Raw genomic sequence first — 23,558 nt, forward strand, 5'->3', positions numbered from 1 at the left:
GTGTATTTTGGTTAAATGAAGTGTAAAAACTATGCATGTATATTTAGATATATATAGATTCATAAAAAAATGCATGCTTAGAGAAAATGAAAAGATGTGTCTTTTGGCAATAATATTTGAGACAATGGAAAGTCAAAAATTAAAACCTAATCATAGCAACATTTCGTAACTGCCAAATGTCTATGTATATCCCAATTAATTCCATTTTAATATATGAATTATTAAGAATTCATAAATAAACGAAACAAATCAAAATTCGATTTTTATTTTTTGTAAAAAACCGGAATATATAAATCTGTATATATATTATACATATTTACATTATTATAAATGGTTGTGTCTTTTGGCAATAATATTTGACAAAATGGAAAGTCACTAATTATTGGCAACACCTACCAAAATTTCGTAAATGTCAAATATAAAACTACCCCAATTAGTGCACTATGTAATATAGGAAATTTTTTCTAAATTCAATTACAAAAATTGACGCCAGTTACTATTTTTTTATTAAGAACGTGACTAATAATTGTATATGGTTGTTTATATATACGTCCAATATTAATTATTGCACTAATTTAGTTTATTATTTTAAGTGTTTGGTAATAAATCAAATTTATAACCAGAATATATAAATACGATTACATATAATCTATATATAATGTTATGATGCTTTATTGGTAATAACTTTTCATTCTATTATGATTTAAGACATAAACAAAACCCTCGAATTATATAATTAATGACGCATAACAAAAAGTAGTAAACTTACATTATAATTGAAACACAATTTGTAACTAAGAAAATTTAAATAACAAATAAAATACATAAAATATATATTTTGTGATACATTTGTTAGCTATAAGTAGGCAACTTGCAAGTAAATTGATAAGCACACTCTTCCGCCCAGTAAACGTGTGTAACATCCACAACTTTATGAACTTTAGATTTAAAACATAGCAATGTCGCTTCAAGTACGAAAACATATGCATCTCCAATATGAGAGAACAGTTTGGTTCGTATGTTGTCCATGTATTTAACCTAAAAAAAACAATCATTAGCGATAATGCGAAATTTATATTACAAAGTTGTAGTTGTATCATAGAAGATTATAATATTAACATACATACCTCTTCAGTTCGTGTTGGTAGATCAAGAGTGGACTTTTGTAATATAAAACATATTTGCTTGTGAGATAGTCCAACACTTAATGACCCACTTATATCCTTAATTTTGATATGCGCCAATACGGAATTAGAACTATTTACTTTATCAATATCATCTATTCTCCCAACAACCCTACATTTGCATCCCTACAATGAAATAATGAATTTAATTTACATATCTATATAAATATAAACGAACGCATTTAAGATATTATAAAGTAAATATCAGATAGGACATACTCCGTTGTATTTGTGAAACTCAGAAATGGATAAACGCATTGAATTCGAGATGCATAGTAATCTATTGAGCGGAAGAGATGTCTTATTTATCCATAGTGTCTTGTGTCGGACAAATGGTCGTTACGAAACCTAATTAACCCAATCAAAACATGTATTAAAGAGAACACGTTAAGTTGCGCATGGTTCAAAAAATGATCAAATCGCATGTAAGTACACATAGTAGCTTACCACTGTTTTAGTTTGCTTGCAATCTTTGTCCTAGGATTGATCATGATTTGTGTTTCAACAGATTGCAAATAAATGCCTATGAAATGTAGTAAAAAGACAAAGGTAATTCAAATACAGAATTTGAACATATGTTACCTAAATAATACAAATTTCATGCTTACCGTCATCATTTTTCAAAACCAATCCTCTTGCTAAAACAACCACAGCGTCTTGTAATAGGTCAGAACTTAATTGTTCTAAATGGTAAAAAAAATTGTCGACAACGCATAGTTTCATAGCAGTATAACTGATATAAGTAGAAACAATTAATCAATATATTAATTATGGCAAGAAAAACGAAAATAACTACAATTACATGTAATATAAATCACGAAATTATAAAATTACCTCTTGTCAATTAGTATGATATATTGTTTTTTGCTTTCTTGATTAATTTTTGATTGAGCACGTCCCATATAGATGAGTACTCCAACAACACCTAACATGTCATTTTTTTAGAATTACACAATTACGAATATTGTCTATTTCACATGCATATAAATTTATGATACTACTAATACTAAACGTGGAAAAAAAAAAAAATCAAACAGAACAAAGAGGCGAAAATTGCTATACTGTGATAAAAAATCGAAAAAGGATTTATTTAAGCTACAATGTAACGATTTCTTTTTTACTTCGGATTTCATGTAACGATTTTTTTGTTTTTTAGAACTATAATGTGATAAAAAATCGAAAAAGGATTTATTTAAGATACCATGTTTTAACAGAATGTAAAAAAGTAAAGTTTAAAAAAAAAACGTGTGGAAATAATAATTTGCAGTATATATATATACCTATTTCCTTATTTTGAACACGAACTTGCCTCGTCAAAGAATTTAGCAATGTTAACTCATTTTTTCGCACCTTATTGACATGAGGATCCATTTCACAAAAGAGAATAAAACAACTGTTTTGTATGTTCAATATATATAAGAAAAAAATACAGCAAATTAAAGTATGTGTTGCTTGAAATCACTTAATTTCGGAATCAATCAAAAAAAAATTCACTGGAATATTTCGTTTCTAAATTGCTATATATAAATGTTCATAATTAGTGTTTTAATGCTTATGTTTGGTAACGAATAAATATATTAAAAGGTAAATCAAATCAAAATCTTTAACACATATAAGAGAATCCCACGGTGATATGTTCATTGTTAGATCGAAATATACAAACTAATTACGTTAGAATTAAAATTTTATGTCCACGTTTTTTTTTATAGATCCGAAAAAAAAAATTAACATTATATTTTCTTTTTCTTTATTGAAATTAAGTAATGACTATGATAACTAAAGAGATATACATAATACATATTTAAAATTCATTACTATAAAATTTTACTTAATAAATTTAGTCATGTAGTGCAAGACTTTTTCTGTAATAAACAAAATTCATGACCATCAAAAATAAAAAGAGATATGGAATACATAGTTAATACGGAAATACAAAACAATACATGAGATAAACTTGAATAACACCACCTAAACTTTAATACTTTTTTTTTCTTGAAGACATAATCTCAGCTTTTCATCCTCAATCGTTGAACACGTTTAAGTACATTAATCATTTATTAGGGAATCCAAATACTGAACTCTTTCCTTTGCTTATATTGTTGCAAGTTCAATCTTATTACGAAAGGAGATAATCATACCAAGATAACCCATGGTTTCCACTTCATCTTCATCATCTAATTTCTCTAGTGCTTTTAGAGATTTCGAAATCTCCTCATCAATGGCAGACCATGCTTCAAAAAATTCATACATAGACTCGTTAATATCATTGACATGTTTTGCAACTCTAGGATCCATTTAATGAAATAAATTGTTTTTGAGAAAGTTGAAGGATAATAAGCAAGGATTTTTAAAACCGATTTTGAAAGGATTGGAAGCAAGAGGGGTTGAAAAAATCGGATACTTGCAATCTATTTTATAGGCAAAAAATTTATCATTTAATGTATTGCATGCATTAGGTGGTAGATACTATTTAATGGCTTGCATGCATTGGTTGGTATTTAAAAGCAAGAATTTATTACATGTATTAATCACCAACCATGAGTTTTTATTTTTTGAGGGGAAACAACCATGACTAATATTGGACACAAAAACACGTATCTATATATATTAAAAATGAAAAAAAAAGTACAACTCTAATTGGACTTATTTTGTAATTCAACTAAGAGAATTGACATACTACATTAATATAAAATAGTATGTAAAACAACTTGCTAAATACACCTTGCACAATAATACAATAAAGTTTTATTTCTACTTAATTGAAGAAGATCTCCGTCGACCAAATTCAATTCTTCGAAACACTCATCACACACTTTATGAATCCTTGGAGGAACAGTATGTAGGTAGTATAACATCATGTTATCACAATCCAAGTGTACCCTAAACCGAGGTTTTGATGAAGTAACGTCTTCAATAGTATCCCATATAGGCGAATCATAACATATATCATGCGTGAATTCTTTTGATACCTTATGACTCAAAAGACGACCCGAACGAAATAGTGTTAACACCATTGCATCAACATCAAAAAAATTAGAATGTGCCAATTTCGGATGCCATGTATCTTCATTTGAGGCGCATTGTGCTTCACATGGAACTTCATGAATTACATCTTCAATTACGGACATATCACGTTTATGGTTATTGGATTGGTTTCTATTTAGTATTTTTGTGAAGATAATATCATAAAAACGAATGAATAAAAATCAAACAAACTGTTTTATAGTGTGCCATGACCATCCTAAAAACGCCATTTAGACTCTCCTCTAATTAAAAAAATTCCGGAATTTTGGATTTGGTGTGGTGTGGTGAGACAAAGCCATAAAATCATTGATATTTATACTACATATGGCCGAGTATAACATATTAAATTAATTTTTTTTTTATTATAGTAATGTAAAATTGTTTCCTTAATATTAGCATGGTGGTTGGTTGATTATCAATTACAACCATGATTGATTCCTAATTGATTCGATAATTATTTGTTTCCATAATACTGTTATTGATATTCAGATTTCCTTTATTGCTTCCATAATTTATGCGAAAATCTCTCAATTAAGATCGTGATTGATAATTTTTTTTTTTTTAAATTTTCACGTGTAACTTGCTCGACACACATGACCTTATTCCAATAAACGTTTCCTTAATTATGTAGATCACATATCAATTTAAATCCCTGATTGACGCCAATTACATCTTCTTTGATTCGAATGACACGTGGACACCCTCAATGAGCTTCGAGAAATACTGATCAAAGGAGCATGCCACGTAATGCCACGTGGGATTGAAATTGCTAATAGAACGACACATGGCCTCAAGGATTTTACTTTAGATATATATATAGATAGATAACTCACCTTAACATTTCTCTCGCCATCCTTTGAGTTTCTTTATCATATTTTTGGATTTTTTTTGGCCCCCTTTCAAAAATTCGTGGTAAGATGAATTATCTCTGGACTTGCCCTCGCACAAGGCCACTCAACCAAAGGTCCAACAAACCCCCTTCCTCCCATCATACTTTTGGACTTGCTCATTAATCCCCCGAGTAAAGTGACTAAAATGAAGGGATATATCTTTTATAATAAATAATATCTACTGAGGATAAGAGAAGACTAAGTCTAATCTTTATCTTTAACAATAATATATCAAATGCGAAAAAAAAAATCTTTTATTGAACCAGATCAAACCTTGAAATTTTCATTAGCTTGCATTCGTCACTAGCTCAAGTACATTTGTGCGGTTAGATTATAAAAATTTTACCACCATTGCAAGCTATTTGATATGTTAATCCAAAGAAAAATATATTAGTGACATCATATATATATATATATATATATATATATATATATATATATATATATATATATATATATATATATATATATATATATATATATATATATATATATATAGGGGTATTAACGAGCCAAGTCGAGATCGAGCTTGAGCTTGCTCGGGTCAACTCGTGACACTTTTACTCGAATTGGAGCCGAGTTTTGAGCTTTTTGAGCTTCAGTTTTCTAGTTCAATTTACGTTAAAACTCATTTTGAGTTAAAAAAATAAATTATATATATATTTTATAAATAACTTTAAACTAATTATTTTGAGTTTTTCACAAGTAGTGTGCACAATTTAAGTATAACTTTTTCATTTATTTTGTATAATATAAAAAATAATATACATAAAATATATTTCGAGTCTGCTCATGAACTTTTCTAATCGAACTTTGCTATGCTCGGTTTTAAAAAATTTCGAGCTGAGCTTGTAGGAACAAATAACTGTTAACACAAGAATTATACTTATTTGATAACTGTGGCGTGAAGAAATCACTGCCCTAAAGTTGAATTTTCCCCGCAATAACACACGGACTCACAGCAATCAACCTCTAGGGATACACGGACTCACTGCCCAGTTGGAAGAGAAAGGAACTAGAGAAGAAGAGAGTGTTTTGGATTTTCTGTCTACAGAACTCAAACAATAAGCTCGGTATATATAGAAGATTTAACAGGCCAAAGGCAAAATCCAAAAGCTAGAAGCCGAAAGCTAAAGGCCAAAAGGCAGAAGCCAAACGCTAAAAGCCAAAAGCCAAAAAGTGGGTCACTTTGGAGGGAAGAAAAACTGACCGAATTTGTGACCCAAAACTTTAGTTAAGTTAAGTTTATTCCCCAAAGCCCAAGGCCCATGTCCCTAGCCCGGTCCGGCGGACGCGCGCGTGTGGTAACCACATATCACCACAAGCCCACTAAAAACTTCATTGCTACTCAACTCAAAGAGTAGTGGAAGAGCCAAGTTTATAAACCTTTCCTCTCCCTATTATATTTCCAATGTGGGACAAGGGACTTCAAGACTCTTTACTTCTTTGAAGCAAAACATTATAAACAATTCCAACAATCCCCCACATGATTCAAAAGAAGAAAACAGGAAAAAACAGGGCTCAAAACAGATGATCTGGGCAATAGATACTGAGTTTTGAAGTATCAATGTCTTATGGACTTGAATTGATATTTAGTGCATACAAATATGTCTTACTGTCGTAAGATGTAGATTTCTCTTTGAACCTTTCACGAAGATAGCAAAGCATAGTTGCGCACTCAACCTTTTTCAAATCAAGAAACGTTCTCGCAAATATAATATAGGTGCCGCACAATAAGCTTGGATTCTTGTGAATGCTCTAGAGAGCCTAAGCTTTCGGACTCTCATAGGAAATTGGGCGTAACCCCCACATTCACATAGGTAAGTTCATCAAGTTTGTACTGTCACAAACCACCTCAAATAAGGCTATGAACTTATTAAGAGCTCTATGCTCAACCTTACATATATATATAACAGTAGATTTATACTACATCACTTTTGTTAATAGAATGGTAGTAGTACACAATAACTTGAGTTCTTTTGTGATTTCGTTTGACCCTTTGAACTTAGGAATTCCTAATAAGGGTATCCATCACAATTCACTCCACAATAGGCTTTAAACCCATTCCTTGTGCTGACTCCAGCACCATTTTTCTACAAAGGCCTTTGGTGAGAGGATCAACAATATTCCTCTTTGATTTTACATACTCGAGTGACAACACATTATTTCTAATTAGATTTCTAACTATGGCATGCCTTAAGCGAATATGCCTTCTCTTTCCATTATAGGCTTGATTATTCGCTACCCCAATTGCTGCTTGCGAGTCACACCGCATAGAAACTGATGGAGTTGGCTTCCCCCACAAGGGAATATCAGCAAGCAAACTCCTTATCAATTCAGCTTCTTGACTTGCCAATTCTAAAGCAATAAACTCGATTCCATTGTAGATTTGGCAATACATGTTTGTTTTGATGATTTTCATGATATAGCTCCTCCAGCAAGAGTGAAAACATACCCGCTAGTAGATTAAATCTCATCATTATCTGACACCCAATTAGCATCACTTTTAGATACTTCAACAATCTAATCAAGGCAACCCAGTGCTCCTGATTAGGATTGTGGGTATACCTGCTCAATCTACTAACAGCATAAGCTATATCAGGTATAGTATAATTCATCAAGAACATGACACTTCCAATTATTTTTGGATATTGTTCTTGTGATATACTATCACCTTTATTCTTTTTCAAATGAATACTATAATCATATGGGGTTTTCACAGGAACACAATCAGATTGATCAGAATTTGTGACCCAAAACTTTAGTTAAGAGTTAATTCCCCAAAGCCCAAAGCCCAAGGCCCATGGCCCGGTCCTTGCGGGCGCGCGTGAGGTAACCACACATCACCACAAGCCCACTAAAAATCTCATTGCTACTCAACTCAAAGAGTAGTGGAAGAGCCAAGTTTATAAACCTTTCCTCTCCCTATTATATTTCCAATGTGGGACAAGGGACTTCAAGACTCTTTACTTCTTTTGAAGCAAAACATTATAGACAATTCCAACAGAGCTCGAATAGTTGGCGAAGCAGGGAGGCTCATTAACAACCGTAATCATATATAGTTGGAAGTTAAAATTGGTGCAGTTCATGGGAGTTGACATCTTAAATAAACTGTGGAAGCATGCATATGGAAAATAACTTGGATTGTGCGGTTCTATTTGGTAAAAACAAAGATTTTTTTTTTTTGCCAAATGCATCCTTTTAAATTGGACATTTTGTTAATCGTAGTTTTTTCATTTTAATCTCTTAAATTGTAGAACTAGATGTAACTCTGACATCATTCATGGCACGAACCGCACCTATACCAATACTTTGTGCCTTTGTGGTGTTTTTGCTACTAGTCAAAGTTTAATATTAAGTGCACCCGAGCCATAATTTGTAGTGTTGATATCAATTATGTCATTAATGTATTATAACTAAATAATACTTATAACCATTTTCTTTCCCCTTTATTAACCAAATGCCTCCTAATTATAATGCGACAACTTCATTGCAAAACCAATAGAGGTGCATAAATTCTTTTGATCATAACTAAACAAGATGATAATTTAGAACTTAAGCGATTGAAAATTACAATTTGGTCAACACTTAGGGGTTATTTGGTTCAATATTTTTGGATTTCAAGAAACGGAATCAATTACAAATTTCCTTTCTTCTTGTATGATTCAACCCCTCGTCATCCCTTACCATTAATTGATGGTAATGGCTTTCCCCAATTTATTACCTTCCCTTCCCCTCAAGTAACAAAATCCATTACTTGAAGTTAATGGTTACCCTTCATTTTCATTCCTTGGCTTGAACCAAACACTCAATAAAAATAATTTGTTACCATTTTCCTCCTCTATTTGTATCCATTCCCTTTCCATTTCATCTCTTAAACCAAACGACCCCTTAAAAGATTAAACGTAAAGTACAGGGCAAGTTTTGACAACTATGCTCAAACAAATTTGTTGTATGCATTTTGAATGAGCCTGAAGAGTTTACAACCAAAACAAATTGGCTAATTTGGCAATCTTTTTTAGATGGACAAGACAAATTATGTTATTCTTTTTTGGGGTTCTTGACAAACAAATTTTGAAAAAAAAAAACTCGTATGAACATGGTGTACACTAATTAGTTTGCGTCCAATATATGCTATGTAGGTTGTAATGATTATGACTTGTACTATTTTGTCTTTCTCTCTTATTTAGATTTCCTTGCCTTTTCAGTTTCTCTCTCATAACTCGTTCATTTTTTCTCTCTTCAAGCTCTTACTCAGATTTTCAGTTTTTTTGATATAGTTGATTGTACAATTGAACTTGTTATAGAAGTTTAAGATTATTTTATCAGTTTCGATATAGTGTGTTTGTGTGTGTTATAGTTTGTTTCTTTGTGCTATAGTATGTTTATTTGTGATAATGTTTCTTTGAGCTATAGCGTGTTTGTGATATAATGTATTTCTTTCTGATATTGTGTATCTGTTTGTGATGTAGTGTATTTCTGTGTATTATAGTTGATTGTACAACTGAACCTGTTATAGAAGATTAGGATAAATTTTCAGTTTCGATATAGTGTGTTTGTATGCTGTATATTGTCTTTCTTTGTGCAGTGTTTTTTCTGGCAAGAGCTATAATGTTTATTTGTGATAGCGTTTCTATGTGTTATAGTGTATTTGTTTGAGATAGGAATAGTATATTTATCTCTTATATGGTGTATCTTTTTGCGATACAGTGAATTTCTGTGTATTATAGAAGTGTGTGTCCCGATTCATGGCGTGAACATGATGCACACTAATTTTACTGTAAATCAGGTCCACACAAGTTGAATTGCAAATTTTGTTATAACTCGCTCTTCTCTAAGGCTAATTATTTTTTACAAAGAAAAACAAAAGAAAATGAATAATTATGAAACGCTCGTACACTAGTGATCCACCCAAAAAAAAAAGAACCTACAAGCACAAAAAACTCGCATACTTTAGGTTGTATAAGTCCTAGCGAAAGGCATAAGCTCTGTGGATTGTTTATAAACAAGGCCAAGATAAGGGGTTTTATGTTACTACTTACTACACATTAGAGCCAAACAATAGTTGGTCAACTTTGCTTGCACGTTGAGGACTTGCTTCTCTGCAACAGGGGCAACAAGCGAGCAAGACGAATAACAGAATGACCACGAGGATTCCGATACCGGCATCCTTCCCAGTCTCTCTCAAATCATGGAAGAAGCCATCCTTACAGGACTGACAGTTGAAGCAAAGAGTGTTGGGGTCATTACTCCATTCGCCGCAGTCTGGGTTATCTGCAAACAATGTGGCACCATCTGATGGCCTGCTCCATAATATACTTGGGCTAATGTATGTGAAATTGCACTCTCTGGGTGGCTTGCAACAACCATTCTATAGTGAAAACAGCAGATATAACAAGATATCTTAGCTAATTGCTCTTAAAATGCAATTGAGGTGTGAAAGTTAGCTCAAACTGGAATAAACTAAATATAAGTTTATGTATATCACACCAATTTAATGAAGACAGTTATGCATAAATAGTAAAATTTTTAATAAAAACGAAAGATTATATATCAATTGGAAAAGCATAAATCATCTATAATAGATAGAGTAATGATTTTACAATATTTATGTTCAAAAACCTTTGTCAACATACATTTTTCAGAGATACAATATCCTGTTAATACAAGATACAACTATATAAGAGTGTATAATCTATATTATCTTGCTGCACGTGCACATTATCCTTCAGCACAAGAAATAGGTTGATCTGTTCATTATGAAGGTCAAATAGGCTCAGCAAAATCGGGTATTGGTTGGAGTTCAGCAAGATGTATAAAGTTCATAGAAGTTTATACTGACAAGTTTATCAATATAAGTTATTAAAAAAAAAAAAAAGCAGCTTTCTAGTAGATATAAAATCAAAAGAAAACAGATCTATGCCTCTTCTACCAGTTCACATAAGACGTCTACAAAAAAAACAGCAAGTGAATTACCTGAATAGATGAGAAGTGCCTGTATTTAGGCTGCTTGTTGGTCTCGCCCTCATACAGATGATCCAGGAATGGTGAACAGACCTTGTTGTCAGACACGAGACAGTGCTTTATTTTGAGCCAGTTGTGGTTGACCTTACCCGCAAGCCACCTAGGGTAGTGATCAGCAACACCACGGCCACCAGTGGTATTGATCAGCAAGAAAACGGAGTAGAGTGAGAGCACTAGAAAGAACACATTCACCCAACAACCGATGTAGTCAAACAGCTGAACCAAGTTGGTTCTGTCAGTGTTGTCAAGGCAGTCTTCAGCAGCTTGTTGGTCTGATTCCTCCTTTCTAAGAAAGAACCACAGGACAAGCTGAGCCAAGTTAAACATGAGCAGGAGGGACCCTATTACGACGAGGGGCACGCCTAGTTCCCTCTTATTCTGGCACCCACTGCTCGGCTGGTGACACAACCATGCCCCGAACCAGATCACAGGCAACACCAACAGCAGCCTCGCGATGAGTTTTAGGTTGGTGCAATTGTGTTTGGATATGTACATTTTTGAAGTTTAAATTAGTTTATGAATTTCTGGTTTCCGGATTTTGGTGGATGAAATAGAGAGCATAGATATGGCTTTGATATAATTCACTAGGGGAGCCAGAACTGAGTTGGTCTCAGCACAGGCAGCTCTTTAACGCTCCATATGATGAGTTATTAATTTAAGCTCAGATGAAGAAGTCATTAGTCAAAAATTTATTAATCAAGTCATTTTCTTCAATAAAATAACAAGCCAATCAGACGCTTTTATCAATTGAAAAAGGAACGAAGTTATGTAACAACTTGGAAAGTCCAACGCAATGGCCCTTTGGCATCACAGTGGGTCACTGGCAGTTTTTAATTAAGTATACGATTCTAGAAATTGAAATCATGCATTTGAATTTCATTTCAAACTCCTCAACCTCAAACTCGTTTGGGAAACATGAGAATTGAATTTGGATCTAGGCGCGGGGCTAGGGTCATCGTGGGAGGGGAGGAAATATTTGGGAAATTAGAGGAGAGGAATAATAATATGGGGTAGAAATTGAAATGACAGAAAAGGGGATGGGGGTTAGACAATCTGTTTTTAACTTGGATTGGAATTGTATTGGAATTGATCCAATGTATACAAACAAGTCAAATAGATCAATTTCTTACTTCATTCCCAAACAGGCCCTAAAACATTCTAAAATTCCCCATGTTCTATGGGTACTCACTTAGTCACTAATTGTTGTTAATGACCGTTTTATACTATGAAGTCTTAGGGGGCGTTTGGTTCATATAATAGTATGGGTTTGGAATCAGGAATGAAACCAAGGTGGTATGGGTTTGGAACTTGATACTTAATACCTTGTGTTTGGTTTCATTTAGGAATGAAAAATCTTCTTTTATGTGATACCTAGAGGTAAGGTATGAGTCATACCCACCTCCCCCCATGGGTTTCTAAACCCCATACCTTATGGGTTTGAGGTATGGGTTTAAAGTTTAGAAATAAGTTAAACAAACACTAGATATGGGTTTTGTTCATTCCAAACCCATACCTCATACCTAAAACTAGTGAACCAAACACCCCCTTAAAACTCTTCGTTACGTGCCCTAATCTAGTGTTGCATTTAACTGTGTGTAATAGCGCAAAGAAGTTAATTGACTGCCTAAAGGCCTTGGATATGGATTAGGGATCCTTTGGAACATGCTGGTGAGGAAGATAATCACTTTTTTTTTGTTTTGAGGGGAAGGAAGATAATCACTTCACACATTTATATGTGGCTTTAAGCTTGTATTACATTTTGAACATGGAATAAGATCTCTTCGTTCATGTGGCCTTGGACACCATTTACTTTTTTTGGGCTAAATAGAGTCATTTAAGGCATGATATAGAGTGTAGACATGATTTGATAATAGTTTTATGCACCATCCTTATAAAACTTTATCAACTAATTAGCCGATATTCACTACACTATGGTACTTTCTTGACAAAGTTTATTAGGTTTAATTTGTGTTGGGTTGTTTCATTGATTCTTCAACAATATATAGTACAACAAGTTTAGGCAACCAAGGATTTCCCTTACAAGGCAATACATCAAGAAATATATGTTTCCTAAAATATATCACTCAATACCCCCATCAAGTTGGAGCATGGGGATCATAAATGCCCAACTTGGCAAGAAGAGTGTCAAACTGAAGTTTCCTGAGAGCTTTGGTGAGGATATCAGCAACTTGTTCCGTAGTATACACATAAGAGGGAGCAAGAAGACCATCGGTGATAGCATCACGAACGAAGTGACAGTCAATCTCAATATGTTTAGTCCGCTTATGAAAGACGGGATCAGGGCAAGATGGAGAGGGATTGATTGTTACAAAATAAGCGAATAGCAGTAGGATGATGAATGTCCAAACTTAATAAAAGACAATTTCAACCACTTCAACTCACAAGTAATGACCGCCATAGAGCGGTATTCGGCTTCCGCCGATGAGCGAGGCAAAGTTGCTTTCTTCTTCGTCTTCCAAGCAATAAGAGAAGCACTAAGAAAAACAAGTCATCCGGTGAGAGAGCGTCTAGTAAGGAGGCAAGCAACCCAATCAGAGTCACACCAACCTGCCAGTGTGAGATCAGTATCAGCATGTAGAAGGATACCCTGGCCGGGAGTACCCTTCAAATATCTAATGACTCGCAAAGCAGCCTCCAATGGTCAACACGAGGTGCCTGCATGAATTGAGACAAAATATGCGCCAAATATGCCAGATCCGAACGAGTGGCAATTAAATAAATAAGACGACCAACGAGTCGTCGATAAGGCTCGAGATCATCCACAAAAGAACATGTAGCAAGAGTAAGTTAGTGATTTTGCTCAATAGGGAAGCCAACAGGCTTAGAGCTTAAAAGACTTGCTTTAGAGATAATATCCAAAGTGTACTTACGTTGGCAAAGAAACAAGCCAAAAGAGCTGCGAGCCACCTCAATAGCAAGAAAATATTTCAAAGGACAGAGATACACTAGTGGAAAAAACCTTATCTGTCACTTAGTAACAAATGCGGTTTTTGTAAAGCTGCATCCGAAAACCAACATTAAAAATGAAAGTTGGGACGATGATCTGATGTGGTCAATTTATGGACCGCCATCAGATTAAAAAAAACTGATGCGGTTTTTAAAAAATCTAATGCAATTCAGAGGACCACATCAGATTTTTGTTATTTTTCTCTCAAAATTGTTGGCCCAACACGCAATCTATCAATACCCTTGGCCCAACATGCTGATTCGGCCCACGCAGCTGAGCTCTTAACTCTCCTCGGCCCACGCACGCTCCTCACTCCTCTAACCCTAACTCCCCTCCTAACCCTAACTCCCCCTCCCCCTCTCTCTCTCTCTCTTCAAACGCTCCTCACTCTCCTCTCGCTCTCTCTCTCTCTCTTCAAACGCTCCTCTCTCCTCTCTCTCTCTTCAGACGCTCCTCTATCTCTCTCTCTCTTCTGACGCTCCTCTATCTCTCTCTCTCTTCAGACGCTCCTCTCTCTCTCCAGACGCTCCTCTCTCTCCACCCTCACCCCACCACTCTCACGCTACGCCACCACCCTCACGCTCACGCCACATCACCACTCAGGCCACCACTCTAATCCCTCAATAATCGAAACAATCGAACCCTAAATAGTCGAATCCACAAAAGCCATTAAATAAACTCGAAGAACGAAGCGCCATTAAAGAAGATCGAAGGAAGAAGCGCCAATGAAGAAAATCAAAGGAACCGCAAAGCGAGTTTAGATCTGAAACTAGTGATTTTTCGTTTAATTTCTCAATTTTTTTGGTTTAATTTCTCTAGTTTTTTCGTTTCATTCTCTAATTTTTTCGTTTCATTTTTTTCATTTATATTCTCTCTTTTTTAGTATTTTCGTTCAGTTTATTTTCGTTTCATTTTTTTTCATTTATATTCTCGTTATTTAGTATTTTCGTTTAGTTTATTTTTGTTTAATTTCGTTTATGTTTTGTTTTTTATGTTATTTTTGTTTAATTTCGTTTATATTCTCGTTTTTTACTATTAGTTTTTTTTGTAATTTATTTTCATTTTTATTATGTTATTGATTTTATTTGTAATTTTTTTTCTTTTTTATTCTGTTACTAATTTATTTGTAATTAGTTTTGTTTTTATTCCGTTATTAGTTTTATTCGTAATTTATTTTCGTTTTGTTTGTATTTTCGTAATTTATTTTGTTATTGTTGTTGTAAAATTATTGTTGTTTGTTGTAAAATTGTTGTTTATTGCTGTTGTAAAATTGTTGTTGTTGGAGTATGAGGTCTGCACTTTTTTTATGACATTACTCAACACTATCTGATGCGGTTCTGACGTAAAACCGCATCAGTAAATAATTTACTAATGCGATTTTGGACCGCATCAGAAAATATTTTGGATCTGCTGCGAGCGTACCTGATGCGGATCAAAACCTCATCAGTAAGTTTGATTTTCACCACATCAAATGGGTATTTTTCCACTAGTGATAGGCTTTAAAAGCCTCCAAAGCAACGAAATCATTTCCAGCAATAATAAGATCATCCACGTACACTAACACATGAATCTGAATAAAACCCTAAGTGAAAGTAAAAAGAGAATAATCAAAGTAAGACTGAAGAAAGCCATACTCTTTCAAAGCAGTAACTAGCTTGGCAAACCAACACCTAGGAGCTTGTTCAAGGCCGTATCGAGATTTGCGGAGACAACAAATCATGTTAGGTTGAGAAGACTCAAAACCAAGAGGAGGTTTCATGTATACCTCCTCATCCAAGTCACCATGTAAGAAGGCGTTGTGGACATCCATTTGATGAAGTTCCTAACTTTTAGCAGCAGCGATTGCTAAGAAAGCACGAACGGTGACCATCTTAGCAACAGGGGCAAATGTCTCAATGTAACCAATGCCTTCCTTTTGATGATTGCCAAGAACCACTAAGCATGATTTTTGACGATCCAGATTGCCAGCAGAATCAAATTTGTTTCGATAGACCCACTAAGTACCAAGAGCACGTTTATCCGAGGCAAAGGCTCCATAATCCAAGTACCATTCTCCTCCAAGGCCAGAATTTTATCATTCATAGATTTCCGACAATTGGCATCCTGCATAGCCTCTTTAAAAGATTTGGGCTCCGAAACAGAGTGAGAGCAACAATAAACTTTCTATATTTCACAGAAAAACTTTGACAATTGATGTAATGTTTAATATGATAAGGATTACTTGAGGAATGTAGAGGAGTAGATGGAGATGGACTTCCAACTTGAATAGTGTTTGTCACATAATCACGTAGGAGTTTTAGTGTGATGACCACGGCCCAAGTCAGGGTAGGTCCAGCAGAGGGGCCACAAGAAGTGGCAGATGAAGTTTGAGGGGGGTCCGTGGGCTTAGAGAGAGGCCCAGGTGAGGCAGCGAGTGAAGGGAGAGATCTGAAGGTGGGGACTGTGCTAGAGAATTACGCGGGCCTGGAGAATTGGTGTGGGCCCGATTTTGATGGACGTGAGGTCCGAAAGTGGAATCAGGTGGGTGGGTTGGATTTGGGGAATTGGTGTGGGCCGGCTTTTGTTGGGACGTAAGGTCTAGATGCAGAGGGAGGTTGGTGTGCTGGATTTTGGTTTGCAGTTGTTGGTGCGCCGTTTGTAGAAATAGGTGAAGGGGTGTAGGGCCTGATTCAGGAGAAGGCAAATGGGCCTGAGTAGGGATGCGGGGTCCAGTGGACATTAGTGAGAGATTTTGTGAATTTTAGACGTGAGGTCCAGGAGATGTGGGAGCGATGTGGGCCACAGTTATTGGAGGGGTTGAACTTGTGGGCTGAGTAGATGTGGAAGGAGATGAAGACTCAAGAGATAAAGAAGAGAAAGACTCATAATCCGAAAAATCAAGGTAAATATCATCAGTATGAGGGACAAGAGTGTAAGGATCAATGTTTGCAGCTTCGAGGTCACAAAAAGGAAAAGTTTCTTCAAAGAATTTAACATCTCTTGAAATAATAAATTCTTTAGTATCAAGATCAAATCATTTTGAACCCTTTTTACCAAGAGAATACCCCATAAACATGCATTTGTGACTTCGACTAGCAAACTTATCCCCTTTAGACTTTATATTATAAGCAAAAAGGAACCAAAGACTTTGATAGCATAATAGGAGGGGGGATGACCAAAAAAGAGCTCATATGGAGTTCTATTGTTAAGCAAAGGAGTAGGAGTACAATTGATAAGATGTGCGGCTGTAAGAATACTCTCACCCCAAAAGAAAATAGGAAGATTAGCATGAAAACGAAGAGCTCTATCCACATTTAAACTATGTTGATGTTTACGCTCAACCCTCCCATTTTGTTGATGAGTAGCAACACAAGAAGTTTGGAAATATAATATCCCACGTTTTAATTTTATTTAATTAATAACTAATCTTAATTATTAATCTAAAAGTAATCCAAATTTAGTAAATAACAATCACTAAGCTAATGTTAAAAAGGTATTAAATATTTTATTTAATAAGTTATGGTTAATGAAGTGTATAAATCAAATTACTAAAATCTTGTAGTCAACCATGCAAGAAACTTGGGTGTACAACTTAATGTCAATAACAAAATTCTAATAACCCAAATGTCTAACTTTATGAGCCCAACCAAACAAAAAATAAACTTTTAAGCTAAAATTAACCCAACACTATTCTCCCAAATCAGAAAAAAAAAAACAACTTTAAAAGAAAAGAAAAATAACTTCTTCTTCTTCCTCCTCCAAACGTGTAAGAACAAGGATGGAGATTGCTCAACAAAGTCAAAAACCATCAATTCCAACTCGGTTTACTTAATCTTCTATAAACCCATTGAAATTTTACTCTCAATCACACTCAACCCACCGAAATCCAGAAAAACAATAGGTCTGCTCTTGTTTTCTTGAAATCCATGGATGCTAATGGTTTGGAGGATTTTTAAAATCTGAAAATTCATCTACTGAGTTAGCCAGAAAATAAAATCAATTGGAAACAAAAATTCAATCGTTGATTATTTTCTTCGACAACCAGCACAACCACCACCTCAACCACTGCTGCCCCCACTTCTCAACCGCCGCCAAAGAAGAAATACCACCAGACGTCGTCCAAGCGCCACCCATTTTCTTCCCCACCCGCGTCTCTTTCTCCTCCTTCGAACCACCCTTCACGCCCATTCTCTCTCCTCTCTCGCGAGCTACACATCACTACCACACATCAACCACTCGCCTTTCTGCTCGTCGCTGTTCTGCCGCCCTTCACTGCCGCGAATTTTCGCCCACCGACAAGCCTTCCATCGTTGTTCAAAGACCCATGTTTCTTCCTCCCCTACGTGTGTGTGTTCTGCTTGGGTGAATTTACTGTTTTATATTTTCCTCTTGTGTTGAGTGTTGACTTTGTCCAAAATGAATAAACCCCTGAATACTAAGTGGAAATAGGTACTACAAATTCACGCTTATCACTAGTATCTAAGTTAAGTAAGGCACTTAATAAACTATAGTTTACATAAGTTAGCAAATATTATTAGCTTATACTAACACATAGATGGTCAGTTTTAAATTATTTAAGTTATAATACGTTTTAACTTATATATCTAAACTAGTTTTAAAAAGTTATAACCACTTATAATAACTAGCTCACTTATAGTGTAACTTATAATATAGTAACTTGACTAACTGATGGATGATACTTTTAATCTGATTTCTAAATAATATCTACGAATATTCGAGAGATAAATATATAAAGTATTCCTATAAGCTATTACAATATTAAGATATTCGAGCAATTCGCCATGTAATCGCTAAATAACTTAGACTATAAAACTTATATAAACAATATAAAACACTAATACTAATGTTTTCTATTGATTACTAACTTATATAAAATACGCGAATTGAAACTTAAAAGAACTCGTTCCTCGGAGCTCAGTAAGGACGATATAAGGGACATGAGAAGAGGGTTTCATACTGCAATTGATGTAACAATTACTGCTAGTACCTGCAACTCCCTTGAAATATATTTTATGAAATTATAACATGCTACTGAAATGGTAATTATTTATGAACAAGTACTTCTGAGTTGCGCAATTATTATTTGTATATGTTTTAATTAAGTATTATAAAGTTCATACGATTCCAATGAAATAATATCGATCACTAAAAATGATCTACGCTCCCTCCCCTCTCCCCGCCCCCTCGTCTCTCCCCTCTCACAACACTCTCCCTCCCGTGCTCCCCGCCCCCTCCTTTCTCCCCCCCTCACCGCACCCTCCCCTCTCCCCTCCGCCGCTCCCCGCCGCCCTCGCCCCCTCTCCCTCGCCCCTCACTGCCCCCTCGCACCCTCCTTGCCCCCTTCGCCCCCTCTCCTCTCCCCTGCCCCCACGCCCCCTCTCCCCTTCTCACCGATCTCTCCCCACCCCTGCTCTCTCCCCTCTCACCGCCTCTCCCTCCTCACTCCTCCCCTCTCACCGCCACCTCTCCCCGCCCCTCACTCCCTCCCCTCTCCCCACCCCTCCTCTGTCCCCTCACTGCCCCCCTCGCCACGCACCCTCGGACCCTCCCCCTCCCCTCCCCCCTGCCTGCCCTCCCCTCTCCCTTCCAACCGATCCTTCTCCCCTCTCCCGCCCCCTCCTCTCCCCCCTCCCCTCCCCACTCCTCCCCCTCTCAGCCGCCCCTCGGACCCTCCCCCGCCCTTTCCCTGCTCTCTCTCACCGCTCCCCCCCCGCCCCCTCACCCCGCCCTCCCTCTCTCCCCTCTCACCGCCCCCTCCCCTCCCCGCTCCTCCTCCTCTCACCGCCCGCTCTCGTCGCTCCTCACTCCGTCCCTTCTCCCCCCCCTCTTCATCTCCCCTCACTGCCCCTGGCACCCTTCCCTCCCCGCCCTCTCCCCGCTCCCTCTCCCCGCTCCCTCTCACCGCCCTCTCCCCACCCTCTCCCCCCTCGCACCCTCTCCCTCACTGCCCCGCCCTCGCACGCCCCTCGCACCCTTCCCTCCCCTGCTCTCTCCCCACCCTCTCCCCGCTCCCTATCATCACCCTCTCCCCACCCTCTCCCCGCTCCCTATCATCGCCCTCCTCCCCACCCCCCTCGCACCGCCCCCCTCCTCTCTCCCTCTTACTGCCCCCTCCCCGCCCCGCTCCCCCCTCTCACCGCCCCTCTCGCCGCTCCTCACTCCCTCCCTTCTCCCCACCCCTATTCTCCCCTCACTGCCCCTCGCACCCTTCCCTCCCCGCCCTTGTCCCCCCCTCTCCTCGCTCCTATCACGCCTCTCCCACCTCTCTCCCCTCGCACTCTTCCTCCACCCGCTGCCTCGCCCCTCACTGCCCCCCGCACCCTCCGACCCCTCTCCCCGCTCCTCCCGCCCCGCTCCTCTCTTCCTTTCCCTCCCTTCTCCCCATCCTCCTCTCTCCCCTCACTGTCCCCTCGCCACGCCCCTCCCTCCCTCCCTCCCCTCCCTCTCCTCTCCCCGCTCCCCTCCCCGCAACTCCCCACTCTCACTGCGCCTCTCCCCACCCCCACTCACTCCTTCCCTTCCCTCTCCCCCTGCCCCTCCCATCTCCCCCTCTCCCTCCCACGCCCCCTCTCCCACCTCTCCCTCTCTCCGCACCCTCCCATCCCCGCTCTCACTCCTCCCCTCTCCTCACCTCCCCTTCCCCTCTCATCCGCTCCCACTCCTCCCACCCCCATTCCCCCGTTCTCCACTCCCTCACCCCTCCCATCCCCGCTGCCACTCCCTCCCCCTCCCCTCTCCCACTCCCTTACCCCTCCCATCCCCGCTCCCACTCCCTCACCCCGCTCCCACACCTCTCCCATCCCCGCTCCCACTCCCTCACCCATCCCTCCACTCTCCCCCTCCACCTTCCCCCTCCACCCTCTCCCCGCCCCTCCCCTTCTCCCCCCTCCCCTCTCTCCCTCCCACCCCCACTCCCCCGTTCTCCACTCCTCACCCCTCTCATCCCCGCTGCCACTCCCTCCCTCCCCCGCTCCCCTCTCCCCACTCCCTTACCCCTCCCATCCCCGCTCCCACTCCCTCACCTCTCCCATCCCCGCTCCCACTCCATCACCCATCCCACCCTCTCCCCCCTCTCTCTCTATCCCCACTCCCTCCCTCTCTCCCCCTCCCCTCTTCCCCCTCCCTCTCTCCCCCTCCCCTCTTCCCCTCCTCTCTCCCCCCGTCCCCTCTTCCCTCTCCCCCGTCCCTCCCATCTCCCCCTCTCTCTCTATCCCCCTCCCTCTCCCCCCTCTCTCTCTATCGCCCGCTCCCTCCCCTCTCTCCCCCTCCCTCTTCCCCCTCCCTCTCTCCCTCCCCTCTTCCCCGTCCCCTCTCCCCCCTCTCCCCCCTCTCCCCCTCCCCCGCTCCCTCCCCTCCCTCCCGCTCCCCCGCTCCTCCCCTCCCCCTCCCTCTCCCCTGTCCCTCTCCTCCCGCCTCCCCTCCCTCCCTCTCCCCCCTCTCCCTCCCTCCCCCCTCTCCCCGCTCCCTCCCTTTCCCCTCCCTCCCTCCCCCGCCCTCTCCCCCTCCCTCCTTCTCCTGTCCCCCCTCCCTCCCCTCTCCCCCCTCCACTCTCCCGTCCCCCCACCCCACTCCCCTGCTACCCCGCTCTTCCCCCCTCCCCCCGCTCTCCCCCTCCCCACTCCATTCCTCCTCCATCCCCGCTCCCCTGCTCCCCTCTCCCTTCTCCCCCTCCCCTTATCCCTTTCACCCCCGCTCCCCACTCTCCCCCGCTCCTCACTCCCTCACCCCCATCCCACCCCACTCCCTCCTCACCCCCTCCCCTCTCTCCCCCTCCCCTGCTCCCCTCTCCCCACTCCCTTCCCCGCTCCTCCCTCTTCTTCTCCCCTCCCTCTCCCCCCTTCTCTCCTCTCCCCTGCTCCCCTCCCCCCTCCTTTCCCCCCTCTCCCCCGCTCCTCCCCTCCACCCTCCCTCTCCCCCGTTCCCTCCCCTCTCCCCCGCTCCCTCCCCTCTCCCTTTCCGCCCTCTCCCCCCGCCCTCCCCTCTCCCCCCTCCCTCCTCTCCCCCTCTCCCCATCTCCCGCCCCCGCCCTCTTCCCTCTCCCCTCTCCGCTACCTTTCACATCTCCGCTCTCTCCCCTCTCTCATCTCTCTCCTCTCCCTTCTCTTCTCCCCTCCCCGCTCCTCTCCCCGTCCCATGTACCTCTCCACTCCCCGCTCTCTCCTTCTCCCCCTCTCCCTTCTCCCCCTCCTTCTCGCTCTCCGCTTTGTGCCCCCTTCCTCTCTCCTTACTCGCTCCATTTCTCCTGCCTCCTTCTCTCCCTCTCTTTCCCCGGGCCCTCCCTCCTCCTATCCCTAAGCCTCTACCTCTCTCGTCGCTCTCCCTCTAACTTAATAAGAATAATTATACTATATTATTATCATATTTATTATTATTACTTGTCACATGTCATCATCATTCAAGGATTTTTTTTTAAAATTTATGCTATCAAATGCCTTCGAAGGGTTTCGAAAAAAAAAATCCTTTAGTGGTTCATAACATAAATTAACTTAGGTTAAAGTAAATTCCTAAATGCAATTATTTATTAATTTGAACTTAGTCGACTCAACTATGAATCTTTTGAAAGAGAAATTAACTTAGGTTAAACTAAATTCCTAAATGCAATTATTTATTAATTTGAACTTAGTCGACTCAACTATTAATCTTTTGAAAGAGCTCTTCAAGGAACAACCGATCTCCTCTCTCGTTACCGATTGATCTTCAAACCGACTTTTTCTTTCTATCAACGAATTAAATTAAGCTTATTGGTGCATCTTTTTCGTAAAATGGAGCAAAAGAAAGAAATATTTTTAGAGATTCTTCGTTATATGTATATGTTTATTTTTTGTCTGTTTATAGTTAGTTCTTTTTAATTCAGCTCAATCGAAAGTGTCAGAATATATCTTTTCATTTTGACGGGTCGCGGAAAGAAAGATACTTCGAATATTTTTCTATTTATTTTTTATCTATCATTAGAAGGTATATTGTACTTCACCATCTATTGATTAATAATGACACTGACAGTACTTGAAGAAAAACAATAAGCTAACATATATCACGGGAACAAGTCATCAACATGATTAGAGCTGACCCTTAGATCTCCATTATATTACATTTAAAGAAAAGTTGAGATATATATGCAAGTATTAGGAAGATACCGAGGGTATATGAGTTATGGCACCTCAAACATGTAGACACTTGACTATTTGAATCGGGAATCAGAACTAATAATCTCCTACACTCCTGACATCACATATGCTTTACATAGAATCAAAAGAAAGAGAATAAGACATCCACAATTTATTAACACACGCTTGGATATGAATTGTAAAAAGGTAATATTCAAACATGAAAGCCATGAGTAGACCTGGCAATCGGACCAATCGGATCGGATTCGGACCGGACAAATTCAGATCGGACCGTTTTCGGATGAAGTTACATTCGGACTGGGATCGGACCGGATCGGACCGTTTCGGATCGGGACATCGTTCG

General features: G+C 39.3%; 2 protein-coding genes across 2 annotated transcripts; both read right to left on the reverse strand.

The window, feature by feature from the left end:
• Positions 1–852: 852 nt before the first annotated feature.
• LOC125497685 (uncharacterized) lies at positions 853–1,506 on the reverse strand. Its single transcript, XM_057395018.1, has 3 exons — positions 1,404–1,506; positions 1,128–1,310; positions 853–1,038 (listed from the first exon to the last, which is right to left on the reverse strand). Exons 1-3 carry the CDS (start codon positions 1,440–1,442, stop codon positions 853–855), a joined length of 408 nt encoding a protein of 135 aa, XP_057251001.1. The 5' UTR covers positions 1,443–1,506.
• An 8,216-nt stretch (positions 1,507–9,722) lies between these two features.
• Positions 9,723–11,838, reverse strand: LOC104907908 (tetraspanin-11). Its single transcript, XM_010696933.4, has 2 exons — positions 11,075–11,838; positions 9,723–10,469 (listed from the first exon to the last, which is right to left on the reverse strand). Exons 1-2 carry the CDS (start codon positions 11,615–11,617, stop codon positions 10,140–10,142), a joined length of 873 nt encoding a protein of 290 aa, XP_010695235.2. The 5' UTR covers positions 11,618–11,838; the 3' UTR covers positions 9,723–10,139.
• Positions 11,839–23,558: the final 11,720 nt, after the last annotated feature.

This window comes from Beta vulgaris, chromosome 5 (genome assembly GCF_026745355.1).
Source record: "Beta vulgaris subsp. vulgaris cultivar EL10 chromosome 5, EL10.2, whole genome shotgun sequence".
Classification (NCBI taxonomy): Eukaryota; Viridiplantae; Streptophyta; class Magnoliopsida; order Caryophyllales; family Amaranthaceae; genus Beta; species Beta vulgaris.

Excerpts from the sequence above, each read along its gene's own strand:
- LOC125497685 (XM_057395018.1), bottom strand. The coding sequence starts at position 1,442 with ATGCGTTTATCCATTTCTGAGTTTCACAAATACAACGGA. Across the intron at positions 1,311-1,403 it reads AGTTTCACAAATACAACGGA|GGATGCAAATGTAGGGTTGT; the intron begins GTATGTCCTATC and ends ATTTCATTGTAG. Across the intron at positions 1,039-1,127 it reads TACCAACACGAACTGAAGAG|GTTAAATACATGGACAACAT; the intron begins GTATGTATGTTA and ends TGTTTTTTTTAG.
- LOC104907908 (XM_010696933.4), bottom strand. The coding sequence starts at position 11,617 with ATGTACATATCCAAACACAATTGCACCAACCTAAAACTCATCGCGAGG. Across the intron at positions 10,470-11,074 it reads GGCACTTCTCATCTATTCAG|AATGGTTGTTGCAAGCCACC; the intron begins GTAATTCACTTG and ends TTTTCACTATAG.